The 18,100-nt window shown below is 48.6% G+C and overlaps 1 protein-coding gene across 5 annotated transcripts in view; it reads right to left on the bottom strand.

Annotated features, from left to right (window-relative positions):
* The window catches only part of LOC110535210 (solute carrier family 12 member 7), a 111,355-nt gene that overhangs the window by 20,808 nt on the left and 72,447 nt on the right, over nucleotides 1-18,100 (bottom strand). For all 5 annotated transcript variants that reach the window (XM_036934760.1, XM_036934759.1, XM_036934758.1 and 2 more), the window contains 9 exons: nucleotides 17,954-18,052; nucleotides 17,375-17,432; nucleotides 14,482-14,656; nucleotides 14,275-14,393; nucleotides 11,431-11,529; nucleotides 9,757-9,876; nucleotides 9,503-9,607; nucleotides 6,401-6,569; nucleotides 4,661-4,856 (listed from right to left, as the gene is read on the bottom strand). In XM_036934760.1, the coding sequence (XP_036790655.1) occupies nucleotides 4,661-4,856; nucleotides 6,401-6,569; nucleotides 9,503-9,607; nucleotides 9,757-9,876; nucleotides 11,431-11,529; nucleotides 14,275-14,393; nucleotides 14,482-14,656; nucleotides 17,375-17,432; nucleotides 17,954-18,052 (1,140 nt within the window). The remainder of the gene's footprint in view (nucleotides 1-4,660; nucleotides 4,857-6,400; nucleotides 6,570-9,502; nucleotides 9,608-9,756; nucleotides 9,877-11,430; nucleotides 11,530-14,274; nucleotides 14,394-14,481; nucleotides 14,657-17,374; nucleotides 17,433-17,953; nucleotides 18,053-18,100) is intronic.

The following is an 18,100-nucleotide window of genomic DNA, read 5'->3' on the forward strand; positions in this document are numbered from 1 at the left end:
ATCTGATATATGGACAGGTGTGGGTTTGGAGGGGAGGAAAGGTATCTGATATCTGGGCAGGTGTGGGGTGGGAGGGGAGATATCTGTCTGATATATGGACAGGTGTGGGGTGGGAGGGGAGGGGAGGTATCTGTCTGATATATGGGCAGGTGTGGGGTGGGAGGGGAGGAAAGGTATCTGATATATGGACAGGTGTGGGGAGGGAGGGGAGGAAAGGTATCTGATATATGGACAGGTGTGGGGTGGGAGGGGAGGAAAGGTATCTGATATATGGACAGGTGTGGGGTGGGAGGGGAGGAAAGGTATCTGATATATGGACAGGTGTGTGTAGGGTGGGAGGGGAGGAAAGGTATCTGACATATGGACAGGTGTGGGGAGGGAGGGGAGGAAAGGTATCTGATATCTGGGCAGGTGTGGGGTGGGAGGGGAGGAAAGGTATCTGATATCTGGGCAGGTGTGGGGTGGGAGGGGAGGAAAGGTATCTGATATATGGACAGGTGTGGGGAGGGAGGGGAGGAAAGGTATCTGATATATGGACAGGTGTGGGGTGGGAGGGGAGGGGAGGTATCTGTCTGATATATGGGCAGGTGTGGGGTGGGAGGGGAGGAAAGGTATCTGATATATGGACAGGTTTGGGGAGGGAGGGGAGGAAAGGTATCTGATATATGGACAGGTGTGGGGTGGGAGGGGAGGAAAGGTATCTGATATATGGACAGGTGTGGGGTGGGAGGGGAGGAAAGGTATCTGATATATAGACAGGTTTGGGGAGGGAGGGGAGGAAAGGTATCTGACTGATATATGGATAGGTGTGGGGAGGGAGGGGAGGAAAGGTATCTGATATATGGACAGGTGTGGGGTGGGAGGGGAGGAAAGGTATCTGATATATGGACAGGTGTGGGGTGGGAGGGGAGGAAAGGTATCTGATATATGGACAGGTGTGGGGTGGGAGGGGAGGAAAGGTATCTGATATATGGACAGGTGTGGGTTTGGAGGGGAGGAAAGGTATCTGATATCTGGGCAGGTGTGGGGTGGGAGGGGAGATATCTGTCTGATATATGGACAGGTGTGGGGTGGGAGGGGAGGGGAGGTATCTGATATATGGACAGGTGTGGGGTGGGAGGGGAGGAAAGGTATCTGATATATGGACAGGTGTGGGGTGGGAGGGGAGGAAAGGTATCTGATATATGGACAGGTGTGGGTTTGGAGGGGAGGAAAGGTATCTGATATCTGGGCAGGTGTGGGGTGGGAGGGGAGATATCTGTCTGATATATGGACAGGTGTGGGGTGGGAGGGGAGGGGAGGTATCTGTCTGATATATGGGCAGGTGTGGGGTGGGAGGGGAGGAAAGGTATCTGATATATGGACAGGTGTGGGGAGGGAGGGGAGGAAAGGTATCTGATATATGGACAGGTGTGGGGTGGGAGGGGAGGAAAGGTATCTGATATATGGACAGGTGTGGGGTGGGAGGGGAGGAAAGGTATCTGATATATGGACAGGTGTGTGTAGGGTGGGAGGGGAGGAAAGGTATCTGACATATGGACAGGTGTGGGGAGGGAGGGGAGGAAAGGTATCTGATATCTGGGCAGGTGTGGGGTGGGAGGGGAGGAAAGGTATCTGATATCTGGGCAGGTGTGGGGTGGGAGGGGAGGAAAGGTATCTGATATATGGACAGGTGTGGGGAGGGAGGGGAGGAAAGGTATCTGATATATGGACAGGTGTGGGGTGGGAGGGGAGGGGAGGTATCTGTCTGATATATGGGCAGGTGTGGGGTGGGAGGGGAGGAAAGGTATCTGATATATGGACAGGTTTGGGGAGGGAGGGGAGGAAAGGTATCTGATATATGGACAGGTGTGGGGTGGGAGGGGAGGAAAGGTATCTGATATATGGACAGGTGTGGGGTGGGAGGGGAGGAAAGGTATCTGATATATAGACAGGTTTGGGGAGGGAGGGGAGGAAAGGTATCTGACTGATATATGGATAGGTGTGGGGAGGGAGGGGAGGAAAGGTATCTGACTGATATATGGACAGGTGTGGGGAGGGAGGGGAGGAAAGGTATCTGACTGATATATGGACAGGTGTGGGGAGGGAGGGGAGGAAAGGTATCTGACTGATATATGGACAGGTGTGGGGAGGGAGGGGAGGAAAGGTATCTGACTGATATATGGACAGGTGTGGGGTGGGAGGGGAAGAAAGGTATCTGTCTGATATATGGGCAGGTGTGGGGTGGGAGGGGAGGAAAGGTATCTGATATATGGGCAGGTGTGGGGTGGGAGGGGAGGAAAGGTATCTGATATATGGACAGGTGTGGGGTGGGAGGGAAGGAAAGGTATCTGATATATGGGCAGGTGTGGGGTGGGAGGGGAGGAAAGGTATCTGTCTGATATATGGACAGGTGTGGGGTGGGAGGGGAGGAAAGGTATCTGATATATGGACAGGTGTGGGGTGGGAGGCGAGGAAAGGTATCTGATATATGGACAGGTGTGGGGTTGGAGGGGAGGAAAGGTATCTGACATATGGGCATGTGTGGGGTGGGACGAAAGGTATCTGTCTGACTGGTCCTATTGTGTGTTTCTGGCAGTGTTTTCTATGTTTTGTTTAGACCCATGAGACGTGTGAGAAGTGCTAAGATTTCCTCTCGTAAGGTCCATTCACAAACGTGAATCTCTCGTAAGGTCCATTCACAAACGTGAATCTGAATTGTTTTAATCTTTTACAGTCATAACGACCGTCATGATTCACAAGCATTGATATGGTTCCATTCAATCAATGAATCAAAGTTTCATGTTGGTATTATTTTCTCCTTCATGGCATGAGGAGTGGCAGCTCATAAACGGAAGAGAATTTATAAGATTGATTGACTTCCTTCTCTTGTTGATATGTTTCCCACCTTCCCAATCCAGACACAAAAACACACATTTGAGTTACACACAGGACTTCATTAACATAATGTGGGATTTGATGGGTATTGTTTTTGATTCACTACAGAACATTTTAAAGAAATAAATGTTAGGAAACAACAATCTCAACCTACAGTGGGTCAAATGGTTTGATATAAATAGAAGCAAGCACCAACAGCTTGATAAAATGTGTAAAACTGTCATGTGAAAGCTCAATATTATGTCCATGATAAAAACAAGAGAATGGAATATAATTGGATCCATTAGAAAAAAATGAGTTTGTGATGCAGCCATCAATCCCGTGTGGAAATACGGCCAACAATCCCTTGTGAAAATACGAGAGGAGATGCAGCCATCAATCCCGTGTGGAAATACAGCCATCAATCCCGTGTGGAAATACGGCCAACAATCCCTTGTGAAAATACGAGAGGAGATGAAGCCATCAATCCCGTGTGGAAATACAGCCATCAATCCCGTGTGGAAAGACAAGTTGAGATGCAGCCATCAATCCCGTGTGAAAATACGAGAGGAGATGCAGCCATCAATCCCGTGTGGAAATACGAGAGGAGATGCAGCCATCAATCCCGTGTGGAAAGACAAGTTGAGATGCAGCCATCAATCCCGTGTGGAAATACGGAGTTGAGATGCAGCCATCACTCGAGTGTAGATCGGCGTTTCTAAAAATCCATATGAATGTTGAGAAGGCAAACGCACCAACAAGAACACTAAGACATAGGAGGTAGGCTTACCTGTTTGACAGACGCAATTATGTTATCCATATAGCATATGTCGGGACAGCCATTTCCTCCAATACCGTCACCTTGCATTCCTTAAATAGGCCCACCTCCTTTCTGCGTCGGACTCGGGCGGAAAATCAACTTCTGAATATTGTTCATAATGACATCAGATTGAATTTTTTGCAAACAGCGACAGTTTCGTTGCAAACAAGACACACTGGTTTGGCATTGGAGAAATAAGGTCAGATGAATACATTTGAATAGAGTAGGTAGGACTATTAATAGAGCCGTTGGTGATTGTACCACTGTAATCAGATACACATTATAATGTTTTTGTTATTGAAATGATTATCCCACTAACAACGTTAATTGTCTAGCGTAGGGCTATGAAGTGGGAAGCTAGTAGGCTATTGGCTAATTATAGTCTGGCCCACCGACTACTACAAGCTCAGGAACCAATTGGTGGAGGCCACAACCTAGTTGCCAACCCCCGTTGTATATTGTAAATTCAAATCACCCTCTTCACCATCATAAATCATCATCATTCAAAAATGTGTAGATATGGTGCTAAACTTGAAGAAGTCATGGATGACTCGGTGAGGTGATGTTGTTGCTCGCCGGTCCACTCTGAAGAAGTACACAACGTCGCTTGCAAACTCAGATGTCTATATTTAACCTAAAAAAAAAATTGGACCCTTTTTAAAAATTCTCTCCTAAAATGAAATACCCAAATCTAACTGCCTGTAGCTCAGGACCTGATGCAAGGATATGCATATTCTTGATACCATTTGAAAGGAAACACTTTGAAGTGTGTGGAAATGTGAAATTAATGTAGGAGAATATAACACATTAGATCTGGTAAAGAATTATACAAAGCAAAAAACATGATTTTTTTTGTATTTTTCTTTTGTAAACTCGGACATATCTATATATTTAATGTATTACGTGAATGGTGACCACTGTATTCTGAAAAATACATTTGAGACTGGCGCAGTCTCAAATTCCCAGTGGGTCACACTGACTAACCTATGAAGTTCTTCCAGGAGACAGGGTCATTGGACTGTTTCCAGGTACCGGGCCAGGCCATGAGGACTGTGTTGTGTTTCATGCCCCCCAGGCCTGCCGTCTGGATGAGGTGGGAGAAACCATCGCGCAGGTTGGACGATGCCACCACATGGCAGAAGCCCTTGGTACGCTCCGTCGCCATCGACGACTTGACGTTCTGATGGAGAAAGAGTGAGAAAAGAAGGACAATAATATGATTTCCTGATGTGAAAGAATCTTAATGGACTCAAACCCTGGTTATCATTACCCTTGTCTTCAATACCTATGTTTGTTTTTTTAGGCGTTGAGGCATGATATTTGTAGCATTCTCGTTGTAATCTGAGGAACTGCTCTCTGAAAATTGCTTTGGTCTACCAGTAGATGACAGTCTCTTTAAAGGAATAACCAGCAACGTCTAAACTCCTCTCACGCTGAGTTGCTTCTCTGAACAGGTGTCTCAGAGACATAGGACACATCTACTGTAGTCTAAAGGGTATATCTTCCCTCAGCTCCGTTCCTCCATAAATCCCTGCTACATTAAGTTGAGTCTATGGGGGCGCTATTTCATTATTGGATAAAAAAACGTGCCCGTTTTAAGCGCAATATTTTGTCACGAAAAGATGCTCGACTATGCATATAATTGACAGCTTTGGAAAGAAAACAGTCTAACGTTTCCAAAACTGCAAAGATATTATCTGTGAGTGCCACAGAACTCATGCTACAGGCAAAACCAAGATGAAACTTCAAACAGGAAATGAGCAGAATTTCTGAAGCTCTGTTTTCCCTTGTCTCCTTATATGGCTGTGAATGCACCAGGAACGAGCCTGCGCTTTCTGTCGTTTCTTCAAGATGTCTGCAGCATTGTGACGTATTTGTAGGCATATCATTGGAAGATTGGCCATAAGAGACTACATTTTCCAGGGGTCCGCCCGGTGTCCTTTGTCTAAATTGGTGCGTAATCTTCAGGTGCGGGCATTTTCTCCTGGGATTCAGGAGAGAAAGCACTCTTCCACGAACGATATATCATTGAAGAGATATGTGAAAAACACCTTGAGGATTGGTTCTAAACAATGTTTGCCATGTTTCAGTTGATATTATGGAGTTAATTTGGAAAAAGTTAGGCGTTTTGATGACTGGATTTTCGTTTTTTTTTTGGTAGCCAAACGTGACGCACCAAACGGAGCAATTTCTCCTAAACAAATAATCTTTCAGGAAAAACTGAACATTTGCTATCTAACATAGTCTCCTCATTGAAAACATCTGAAGTTCTTCAAAGGTAAATGATTTTATTTGAATGCTTTTCTGTTTTTTGTGAAAATGTTGCCTGCTGAATGCTAACGCTAATGCTAACGCTAAATGCTACGCTAACTAGCTACTGTTACACAAATGATTGTTTTCCTATGGTTGAGAAGCATACTTTGAAAATTTGAGATGACAGTGTTGTTAACAAAAGGCTAAGCTTGAGGCTAGCATATTTATTTCATTTCATTTGCGATTTTCATGAATAGTTAACGTTGGGTTATGGCTGAGGCTTGAGGCTGTATTCACGATCCCGGATCCGGGATGGCTAGAATCAAGAGGTTAAAGACGTTAGGAGAGAGATTCCCACCATCTTCCTTTCACCTACCAGGTTCTTTCACGTCATTACTGACGAAGAAGAAGAAGAAGAACGACTATTGAAACAAATCCACAGCGTAGAATCTGAGCCGGGGCCTACAGTACCTGCTCAGCCTTCTTGACCTCGTCCTCCTTGATCATGTAGGTGCCCTGCAGCACAGAGCCCACGATGGTCAGGCCTTTCCCTGCTTTGAGCTGGGTGCAGAAGGAGAGCAGGCGTGGGTGTTTCACCGTGTGGTCAGACTCTAGGTTCAATAGCACCAGCATCTGGGGCCTACGACCAGGGAAGACAAGGGTAATGAGACATCAGACAAGTCATACTGTATTATAGCCTACGACCAGGGAAGACAAGGGTAATGAGACATAAGACAAGTCATACTGTATTATAGCCTACGACCAGGGAAGACAAGGGTGAACATACTGTATTATAGCCTACGACCAGGGAAGACGGGGGTGAACATGCTGTATTATAGCCTACGACCAGGGAAGACGGGGTGAACATGCTGTATTATAACCTACGACCAGGGAAGACGGGGGTGAACATACTGTATTATAGCCTACGACCAGGGAAGACAGGGGTGAACATACTGTATTATAGCCTACGACCAGGGAAGACAGGGGTGAACATACTGTATTATAGCCTACGACCAGGGAAGACAGGGGTGAACATACTGTGTTATAAGTTACATTACACTGCATTAGCCTATAACAGTATCTAAGCGTAACTTGGATGTTCATGAAGATCATTCATTTCTGTCCATAGGTCAGAGGTCAAACTGCTTTGTAGAGTTAACCAGAGATCAGTATGAGAGTCATTCAGCCCGGATGGCTCAGTTAACCAGAGATCAATATGAGAGTCATTCAGCCTGGATGGCTCAGTTAACCAGAGATCAGTATGAGAGTCATTCAGCCTGGATGGCTCAGAGTTAACAAGAAGTCCGTATGAGAGTCATTCAGCCTGGATGGCTCAGAGTTAACCAGAGGTCAGTATGAGTCATTCAGCCTGGATGGCTCAGAGTTAACCAGAGGTCAGTATGAGTCATTCAGCCTGGATGGCTCAGAGTTAACCAGAGATCAGTATGAGAGTCATTCAGCCTGGATGGCTCAGTTAACCAGAGGTCGGTATGAGAGTCATTCAGCCCGGATGGCTCAGTTAACCAGAGATCAATATGAGAGTCATTCAGCCTGGATGACTCAGTTAACCAGAGATCAGTATGAGAGTCATTCAGCCTGGATGGCTCAGAGTTAACCAGAGGTCAGTATGAGTCATTCAGCCTGGATGGCTCAGAGTTAACCAGAGGTCAGTATGAGTCATTCAGCCTGGATGGCTCAGAGTTAACCAGAGGTCAGTATGAGTCATTCAGCCTGGATGGCTCAGAGTTAACCAGAGGTCAGTATGAGTCATTCAGCCTGGATGGCTCAGAGTTAACCAGAGGTCAGCATGAGAGTCATTCAGCCTGGATGGCTCAGAGTCAACCAGAGGTCGGTATGAGAGTCATTCAGCCTGGATGGCTCAGAGTAAACCAGAGATCAGTATGAGAGTCATTCAGCCTGGATGGCTCAGAGTCAACCAGAGATCAGTATGAGAGTCATTCAGCCTGGATGGCTCAGAGTTAACCAGAGATCAGTATGAGAGTCATTCAGCCTGGATGGCTCAGAGTTAACCAGAGATCAGTATGAGAGTCATTCAGCCTGGATGGCTCAGAGTCAACCAGAGATCAGTATGAGTCATTCAGCCTGGATGGCTCAGTCAACCAGAGATCAGTATGAGTCATTCAGCCTGGATCGCTCAGAGTTAACCAGAGATCAGTATGAGTCATTCAGCCTGGATGGCTCAGAGTTAACCAGAGATCAGTATGAGTCATTCAGCCTGGATGGCTCAGAGTAAATTTGATGGAACACATCAAATAACAAACTAAACCCGTCTATTGTCTGATGGTTTTGTTAGCCACATACACACAACACACACACAACACACCACACAAAACACACAACACACAGGGTTTAATAGTGAAGGGAAATCCTGTATACACTCTCACTAGAGGTCATTTGGAGTCAAAACAAACTGGACAGATGATAAGATTTAAACAACCAGATCAAAACTATACATCCAATCCTGCTTCCTAACAGTCTCGGTACATGGCTCCTGCTTCCTAACAGTCTCGGTACATGGCTCCTGCTTCCTAACAGTCTTGGTACATGGCTCCTGCTTCCTAACAGTCTCGGTACATGGCTCCTGCTTCCTAACAGTCTCGGTACATGGCTCCTGCTTCCTAACAGTCTCGGTACATGGCTCCTGCTTCCTAACAGTCTCGGTACATGGCTCCTGCTTCCTAACATTCTCGGTACATGGCTCCTGCTTCCTAACAGTCTCGGTACATGGCTCCTGCTTCCTAACATCCTAACAGTCTCGGTACATGGCTCCTGCTTCCTAACAGTCTCGGTACATGGCTCCTGCTTCCTAACAGTCTCGGTACATGGCTCCTGCTTCCTAACAGTCTCGGTACATGGCTCCTGCTTCCTAACAGTCTCGGTGCATGGCTCCTGCTTCCTAACAGTCTCGGTACATGGCTCCTGCTTCCTAACAGTCTCGGTACATGGCTCCTGCTTCCTAACAGTCTCGGTACATGGCTCCTGCTTCCTAACAGTCTCGGTACACGGTTCCTGCTGTCGAAGGCTGGTGGCACGTCAGCTACTGTGTAAAGAGGCTTAGGGGGGTACGTCGCGAGCCGAGCGTGGGCGCTGGGTGGGTGTAAGTACTCTGTATCCCGCCCCGCCGCGCCAGATGGCACAGGGAGAAATCTTGACTTTGATACTGTAGATTAGGCTATGCCCTGGGAATGGCACTGTGGATGATGCCAGTGGCAGACGGGAGACGACCCAATACCCAAGTTTGACCTCAATCTTTCCTGATGTAAATGCTCCACTTTTTGGACAGGCACTGTCCTGGGGCTGCTATGCTGTTTAGGCTTACCGGTATCTTTTTTTCACAGTGAGATTACGGAGAAGGCTCAGAGATTAATCAAATAGTAATTCTCTCTCATTCTCTGGATTACTCAGTTAATGGTAAGAATACACCATGTTGTCAAGCCTCTGTTGCAGAGTCCCACATCTGTCTACTGCTGGTTGTTCAGAAATGTGGTGTCACTGTTGTAGCAAACAAATGTATATGCACATAAACCTAAACACACGCGCAGACACGCGCACCTCCAGTTCTTGGTGTGGGGCGGTGCCTCCTCCAGGCGAATGAGGGCGTAGCGGGCAGCGTTGAGCGATAGACCACGGATACCGTCCCCCCACTCCTTCTCCGCCCTGGAGATGGAGAGAACGAGAAGAGGAGGAGTGCCAGGAGGTCCAGGACAAACAGAGAGAGCTACAACTAACCAGGATCTCACCATTATTATAATATGTATATCCTATTTGTGTTGAGAGGACAAAATGTATAATAAATTAGCTCTTACCCTCTGTATTCAATGTACTTGTAGATACAGCCAGCGATGAGCATGGCCACCAGGGCATAGTACCAGGAGGAGATGAACATCAGGGAGACACACAGACTGGCGCCCAGGAAAGACAGAGCCCTGTGGGGGACGAGAGAAAGACAAAATGGAGGTAAAAGTCACTCGTCTTAAAGGGATCATTCAGAATTTTAGCATGTTAGACCTCATTTAAGGATAACCTAAGCCAATCACATGTTCTCTCTGGACTTCAGTACCAGACAGCAAATACCCATACTTGTTTAAAGGCCCAGTGCAGTAAAAAATTAGATTTTCCTGTGTTTTATATACATTTCCACAGTATGGAGGTTGGAATAATACTGTGAAAACTATGATAATTTTCCCTATAACAGTAAAAGCTGTTAGAGAAGACAGCTTGACATTTTTGCCTGTTTTTACTCTTAGCTAAGATTTTTGTTTATTTTTTACCACTAATTGGAAACAATCACAGTAAGGTACTTAAATGTTATCCAGAAATGATTTGATATTGAGATAAAAACACTGCACTGGACCTTTAACTCAGATCCATTTACCTGTGGACACGATAAAAGAGATGTGTGCCTGTATATTCACAATGCAAGCTTATATGACCTCTAGCGTGGACCTTGACTAACTGGCCAGTTTAAGATCATGAGATTTAGGCTGCCCAGTAGGGCTTTTGGTGATGGCAGTAAGGACGGGTAGATAGCCCCCCCCCCAGTGAGGACGGGTAGATAGCTGCCCCCCCAGTGAGGACGGGTAGATAGCTGCCCCCCCAGTGAGGACGGGTAGATAGCTGCCCCCCCCCCCCTCAGTAAGGACGGGTAGATAGCTGCCACCCCCCCCTCAGTAAGGACGGGTAGATAGCTGCCACCCCCCCCTCAGTAAGGACGGGTAGATAGCTGCCCCCCCCTCAGTAAGGACGGGTAGATAGCTGCCACCCCTTCAGTAAGGACGGGTAGATAGCTGCCACCCCCCCCAGTAAGGACGGGTAGATAGCTGCCCCCCCCTCAGTAAGGAAGGGTAGATAGCTGCCCCCCCCTCAGTAAGGAAGGGTAGATGGCTGCCCCCCCCTCAGTAAGGACAGGTAGATAGCTGCCCCCCCCCTCAGTAAGGACGGGTAGATAGCTGCCCCCCCCCCTCAGTAAGGACGGGTAGATAGCTGCCCCCCCCCCCCTCAGTAAGGATGGGTAGAGAGCTGCCCCCCCCCCCTCAGTAAGGATGGGTAGAGAGCTGCCCCCCCCCCCCCCCCCCCCCCCCCCCCCTCCTCAGACACACCAGTGGCCCAGCAGGGACCTGCTTTCTGGAGTCGCCCATGGGAGCAGAGCCAAAGCTCCTTAGCTAGGCTATAGAAACACCTGGCACATAGCTGCCACAAGCCCCGGCTCCAGGGATAGGGTGTTTGTGCCAGATGTATGTGTGTGTGTGTACGTGTATCTGTATGTGTGTCTGTCCTCAGAGGTCCTGTCACTGAGCTCAATAACAACCTCCTCCGGTGAAGTTAGCTGGTTAGTTCCTAGGCTAACAGAGTCCCAAGAGACTACTACAGTACCTGATGAAGCAGGAGAAAACAGTGAACCTTAGAGTGCTAATTTGAGAGGGCATTAGAACAGCCAGCAGCACCATGATATAAAGTAATAGAGAGGGCTTTCCCCTTACCAGTGGTAGAACTTGAAGCGGGGTCTCCAGTTGGGGGTGCAGAGCAGGGTCTGGAGGGCACAGGCCAGGTTGACAAACAGGTAGCACATCAAAAAGAACCTGACGGGGAGAGAGAGATACAATGACGGAGAGGTGAGATTACACACCACTACCGTCTGTCAGTTAACATCCAGAGACCAGTTCTGCAACACTGCAGTTAGGTTACATTACAGCAGATGGGAGAGCAAGTGTGAGAGGGAGGGATGGAAGGATGAAACGAAGAAGGGAAAGAAAGAGAGGAAGGTAGAGAGAGGTTGATGTGTAGGTGGAGAAAAGTTGGGAGGAGTGGGAGAGAGTCTGACAGAGAGAGGATGGTAGAGAGGGGTACTGACGGAGAGGATGGTAGAGAGGGGTACTCACAGAGAGGATGGTAGAGGGGGGTACTCACAGAGAGGATGGTAGAGGGGGGTACTCACAGAGAGGATGGTAGAGGGGGGTACTCACAGAGAGGATGGTAGAGGGGGGTACTCACAGAGAGGATGGTAGAGGGGGGTACTCACAGAGAGGATGGTAGAGGGGGGTACTCACAGAGAGGATGGTAGAGGGGGGTACTCACAGAGAGGATGGTAGAGGGGGGTACTCACAGAGAGGATGGTAGAGGGGGGTACTCACAGAGAGGATGGTAGAGGGGGGTACTCACAGAGAGGATGGTAGAGGGTGGTACTCACAGAGAGGATGGTAGAGGGTGGTACTCACAGAGAGGATGGTAGAGGGTGGTACTCACAGAGAGGATGGTAGAGGGTGGTACTCACAGAGAGGATGGTAGAGGGGGGTACTCACAGAGAGGATGGTAGAGGGGGGTACTCACAGAGAGGATGGTAGAGGGGGGTACTCACAGAGAGGATGGTAGAGGGGGGTACTCACAGAGAGGATGGTAGAGGGGGGTACTCACAGAAAGGATGGTAGAGGGGGGTACTGATGGAGAGGATGGTAGAGGGGGGTACTGACGGAGAGGATGGTAGAGGGGGGTACTGACGGAGAGGATGGTAGAGGGGGGTACTCACAGAGAGGATGGTAGAGGGGGGTACTCACAGAGAGGATGGTAGAGGGGGGTACTCACAGAGAGGATGGTAGAGGGGGGTACTCACAGAGAGGATGGTAGAGGGGGGTACTCACAGAGAGGATGGTAGAGGGGGGTACTCACAGAGAGGATGGTAGAGGGGGGTACTCACAGAGAGGATGGTAGAGGGGGGTACTCACAGAGAGGATGGTAGAGGGGGGTACTCACAGAGAGGATGGTAGAGGGGGGTACTCACAGAAAGGATGGTAGAGGGGGGTACTGACGGAGAGGATGGTAGAGGGGGGTACTGACGGAGAGGATGGTAGAGGGGGGTACTGACGGAGAGGATGGTAGAGGGGGGTACTCACAGAGAGGATGGTAGAGGGGGGTACTCACAGAGAGGATGGTAGAGGGGGTACTCACAGAGAGGATGGTAGAGGGGGGTACTCACAGAGAGGATGGTAGAGGGGGGTACTCACAGAGAGGATGGTAGAGGGGGGTACTCACAGAGAGGATGGTAGAGGGGGGTACTCACAGAGAGGATGGTAGAGGGGGGTACTCACAGAGAGGATGGTAGAGGGGGGTACTCACAGAAAGGATGGTAGAGGGGGGTACTGATGGAGAGGATGGTAGAGGGGGGTACTGACGGAGAGGATGGTAGAGGGGGGTACTGACGGAGAGGATGGTAGAGGGGGGTACTCACAGAGAGGATGGTAGAGGGGGGTACTCACAGAGAGGATGGTAGAGGGGGGTACTCACAGAGAGGATGGTAGAGGGGGGTACTCACAGAGAGGATGGTAGAGGGGGGTACTCACAGAGAGGATGGTAGAGGGGGGTACTCACAGAGAGGATGGTAGAGGGGGGTACTCACAGAGAGGATGGTAGAGGGGGGTACTCACAGAGAGGATGGTAGAGGGGGGTACTCACAGAAAGGATGGTAGAGGGGGGTACTGACGGAGAGGATGGTAGAGGGGGGTACTGACGGAGAGGATGGTAGAGGGGGGTACTGACGGAGAGGATGGTAGAGGGGGGTACTCACAGAGAGGATGGTAGAGGGGGGTACTCACAGAGAGGATGGTAGAGGGGGTACTCACAGAGAGGATGGTAGAGGGGGGTACTCACAGAGAGGATGGTAGAGGGGGGTACTCACAGAGAGGATGGTAGAGGGGGGTACTCACAGAAAGGATGGTAGAGGGGGGTACTGACGGAGAGGATGGTAGAGGGGGGTACTCACAGAGAGGATGGTAGAGGGGGGTACTGACGGAGAGGATGGTAGAGGGGGGTACTGACGGAGAGGATGGTAGAGGGGGGTACTCACGGAGAGGATGGTAGAGGGGGGTACTCACAGAGAGGATGGTAGAGGGGGGTACTCACAGAGAGGATGGTAGAGGGGGGTACTCACAGAGAGGATGGTAGAGGGGGGTACTGACGGAGAGGATGGTAGAGGGGGGTACTCACAGAGAGGATGGTAGAGGGGGGTACTGACGGAGAGGATGGTAGAGGGGGGTACTGACGGAGAGGATGGTAGAGGGGGTACTGACGGAGAGGATGGTAGAGGGGGGTACTGACGGAGAGGATGGTAGAGGGGGGTACTGACACGGAGAGGATGGTAGAGAGGGGTACTGACACGGAGAGGATGGTAGAGAGGGGTACTCACATGGAGAGGATGGTAGAGGGGGGTACTGACGGAGAGGATGGTAGAGGGGGGTACTGACACGGAGAGGATGGTAGAGAGGGGTACTGACATGGAGAGGATGGTAGAGAGGGGTACTCACATGGAGAGGATGGTAGAGGGGGGTACTCACATGGAGAGGATGGGGGCGACAGCGTCCAGAGAAGCGATGAGGATACCGATCTCACAGATCCCACCAGTCAACAGCAGGGCCCAGGTGGGCTCTCCATTAGCCTTGCCATGACCAAACACCTGGGAGACAGGGACAGCCAGAGAGTGTGTTTGTTTGTTTGTGCGTGCGTGTGTGTGTGTGTGCATCTACAGTATGTGTGTGTCTGACCTGTAGGAATGGCACGATGCCGTCCCTTGCGATGGCCTGCAGCAGCCGGGGGGCTCCAGTGAGACTCTGTAGACCTGCTCCACAGCATGAGAAGAACGAGCCAATCACAATCACCCAGGGGGAGGGCCAAGCCAAGATGCCAATCACCAGGTTCCCTTTCACAGAGTCCCCAAACCTAGGACAAACAGACGTATTCACTAGAAACGTCCTCAGATACTACGCTCACACTGGGATATGCATAACCACATTTCTGAAACAGAGAAAAACCTAGCCAGAAAGACACTCACTAGCTTTGACCATTGTGTATCCAGTATAATTAACTCAAACTCTTATAACGCTGTGTGTTACAAGGGCCTACTATGTGGCTCAGACAAACAGCTTTATGAAGGCAAACAGATGTTTTCAATCCAGATGATCATTTCTCTCTCAATGCCCATATGGGGGCGAAACAAAGTAACAAGACATTTGTACTGCTTTCATGAACCTAATAAAAACAAGACATTGGTACTGCTTTCATTAACAAATAAACGAGACATTTGTACTGCTTTCATTAACAAATAAACGAGACATTGGTACTGCTTTCATGAACCTAATAAACACAAGACATTGGTACTGCTTTCATTAACAAATAAACGAGACATTGGTACTGCTTTCATGAACCTAATAAACACAAGACATTGGTACTGCTTTCATTAACAAATAAACGAGACATTTGTACTGCTTTCATTAACAAATAAACGAGACATTTGTACTGCTTTCATGAACCTAATAAACACAAGACATTGGTACTGCTTTCATGAACCTAATAAACACAAGACATTTGTACTGCTTTCTTTAACAATACAGTGCCACTGACACGGCCTGCAACGAAAACATCCTCCTTCACTGCAGCCGAGGTGAGTAAGACATTTAAACGTGTTAACCCTCGCAAGGCTGCAGGCCCAGACGGCATCCCCAGCCGCGCCCTCAGAGCATGCGCAGACCAGCTGGCCGGTGTGTTTACGGACATATTCAATCAATCCCTATACCAGTCTGCTGTTCCCACATGCTTCAAGAGGGCCACCATTGTTCCTGTTCCCAAGAAAGCTAAGGTAACTGAGCTAAACGACTACCGCCCCGTAGCACTCACTTCCGTCATCATGAAGTGCTTTGAGAGACTAGTCAAGGACCATATCACCTCCACCCTACCTGACACCCTAGACCCACTCCAATTTGCTTACCGCCCAAATAGGTCCACAGACGATGCAATCTCAACCACACTGCACACCGCCCTAACCCATCTGGACAAGAGGAATACCTATGTGAGAATGCTGTTCATTGACTACAGCTCGGCATTCAACACCATAGTACCCTCCAAGCTCGTCATCAAGCTCGAGACCCTGGGTCTCGACCCCGCCCTGTGCAACTGGGTACTGGACTTCCTGACGGGCCGCCCCCAGGTGGTGAGGGTAGGCAACAACATCTTCTCCCCGCTGATCCTCAACACTGGGGCCCCACAAGGGTGCGTTCTGAGCCCTCTCCTGTACTCCCTGTTCACCCACCACTGCGTGGCCACGCACGCCTCCAACTCAATCATCAAGTTTGCGGACGACACAACAGTGGTAGGCTTGATTACCAACAACGACAAGACGGCCTACAGGGAGGAGGTGAGGGCCCTCGGAGTGTGGTGTCAGGAAAATAACCTCACACTCAACGTCAACAAAACTAAGGAGATGATTGTGGACTTCAGGAAACAGCAGAGGGAACACCCCCCTATCCACATCGATGGAACAGTAGTGGAGAGGGTAGCAAGTTTTAAGTTCCTCGGCATACACATCACAGACAAACTGAATTGGTCCACTCACACAGACAGCATTGTGAAGAAGGCGCAGCAGCGCCTCTTCAACCTCAGGAGGCTGAAGAAATTTGGCTTGTCACCAAAAGCACTCACAAACTTCTACAGATGCACAATCGAGAGCATCCTGGCGGGCTGTATCACCGCCTGGTACGGCAACTGCTCCGCCCTCAACCGTAAGGCTCTCCAGAGGGTGGTGAGGTCTGCACAACGCATCACCGGGGGCAAACTACCTGCCCTCCAGGACACCTACACCACCCGATGTCACAGGAAGGCCATAAAGATCATCAAGGACATCAACCACCCGAGCCACTGCCTGTTCACCCCGCTATCATCCAGAAGGCGAGGTCAGTACAGGTGCATCAAAGCTGGGACCGAGAGACTGAAAAACAGCTTCTATCTCAAGGCCATCAGACTGTTAAACAGCCACCACTAACATTGAGTGGCTGCTGCCAACACACTGACACTGACTCAAATCCAGCCACTTTAATAATGGGAATTGATTGTAAATGATGTAAATATATCACTAGCCACTTTAAACAATGCTACCTTATATAATGTTACTTACCCTACATTATTCATCTCATATGCATACGTATATACTGTACTCTATATCATCGACTGTATCCTTATGTAATACATGTATCACTAGCCACTTTAAACTATGCCACTTTGTTTACATACTCATCTCATTTGTACATACTGTACTCGATACCATCTACCGTATCTTGCCTATGCTGCTCTGTACCATCACTCATTCATATATCCTTATGTACATATTCTTTATCCCCTTACACTGTGTACAAGACAGTAGTTTTGGAATTGTTAGTTAGATTACTTGTTGGTTATTACTGCATTGTCGGAACTAGAAGCACAAGCATTTCGCTACACTCGCATTAACATCTGCTAACCATGTGTATGTGACAAATAAAATTTGATTTGATTTGATTTGATTTAAATGTAACAAATAAACATGACATTTGTATTGCTTTCTTTAACAAATAAACATGACATTTGTATTGCTTTCATACCAAGTGTGAAAAGTGAAACAGCACTTACTTGTCTCTCAGCACCACCCCCTCGATGCAGGCGCCAAACAGTATGACAGAACTAATGTCTGGGTGGCACCGCTAAGGAAATTAGCATCGGGACGGCAAGAGTTGAAAAACAAAACCACGATCACATTTCATTTGAGCGCCAAACAGAGTAAAGTTCGGGAAGGCTACCTGAACTTGTCCAATAAAATAATTCTCATTTGCGATTACCATTGCTACGTTTTGCTATGGAGAACCCAAATGAACACGACCTACCTTTTACAGTTTAAAGTGTACGTAATAACAACACATTGACTGATCGTGTATTATAATAACTTGGTGGGTGCTTGCTTCCTATTTCCCAGTCGGATAAACACTCCAAAACAGCCTACCCGATCACTCAGAGATGTCCAAAAGGTCCTAAAGGCACACCGTTGCCTCATTTTGCATTACATTCCAATGATAAAACTGTGGGGGGATAAAAATGATATTTCGGAATGTCGGGGGGACATGCCCCCCAGTGAAAGTTCCACCCCTGGGTGCTTGTATTTGTCCTGTTAAGACACTTGTATGGTTGGTCTGTTGTCGCCGTCATTAAAGATACAGATGAAGGTGGTGGTGGCGATGGCCATGATGGTTCCTATGGGGATGGACTTCTGGGCGTCCCTGAGATCACCAGACCTGTTGGATCCAGCCATGATTCCTGTGAGGTGGGGAAATAGGAAGTTGGTTACATTATTAAATATGATCT

The sequence above is a fragment of the Oncorhynchus mykiss genome, chromosome 11 (assembly GCF_013265735.2).
Source record: "Oncorhynchus mykiss isolate Arlee chromosome 11, USDA_OmykA_1.1, whole genome shotgun sequence".
Lineage (NCBI taxonomy): Eukaryota > Metazoa > Chordata > Actinopteri > Salmoniformes > Salmonidae > Oncorhynchus > Oncorhynchus mykiss.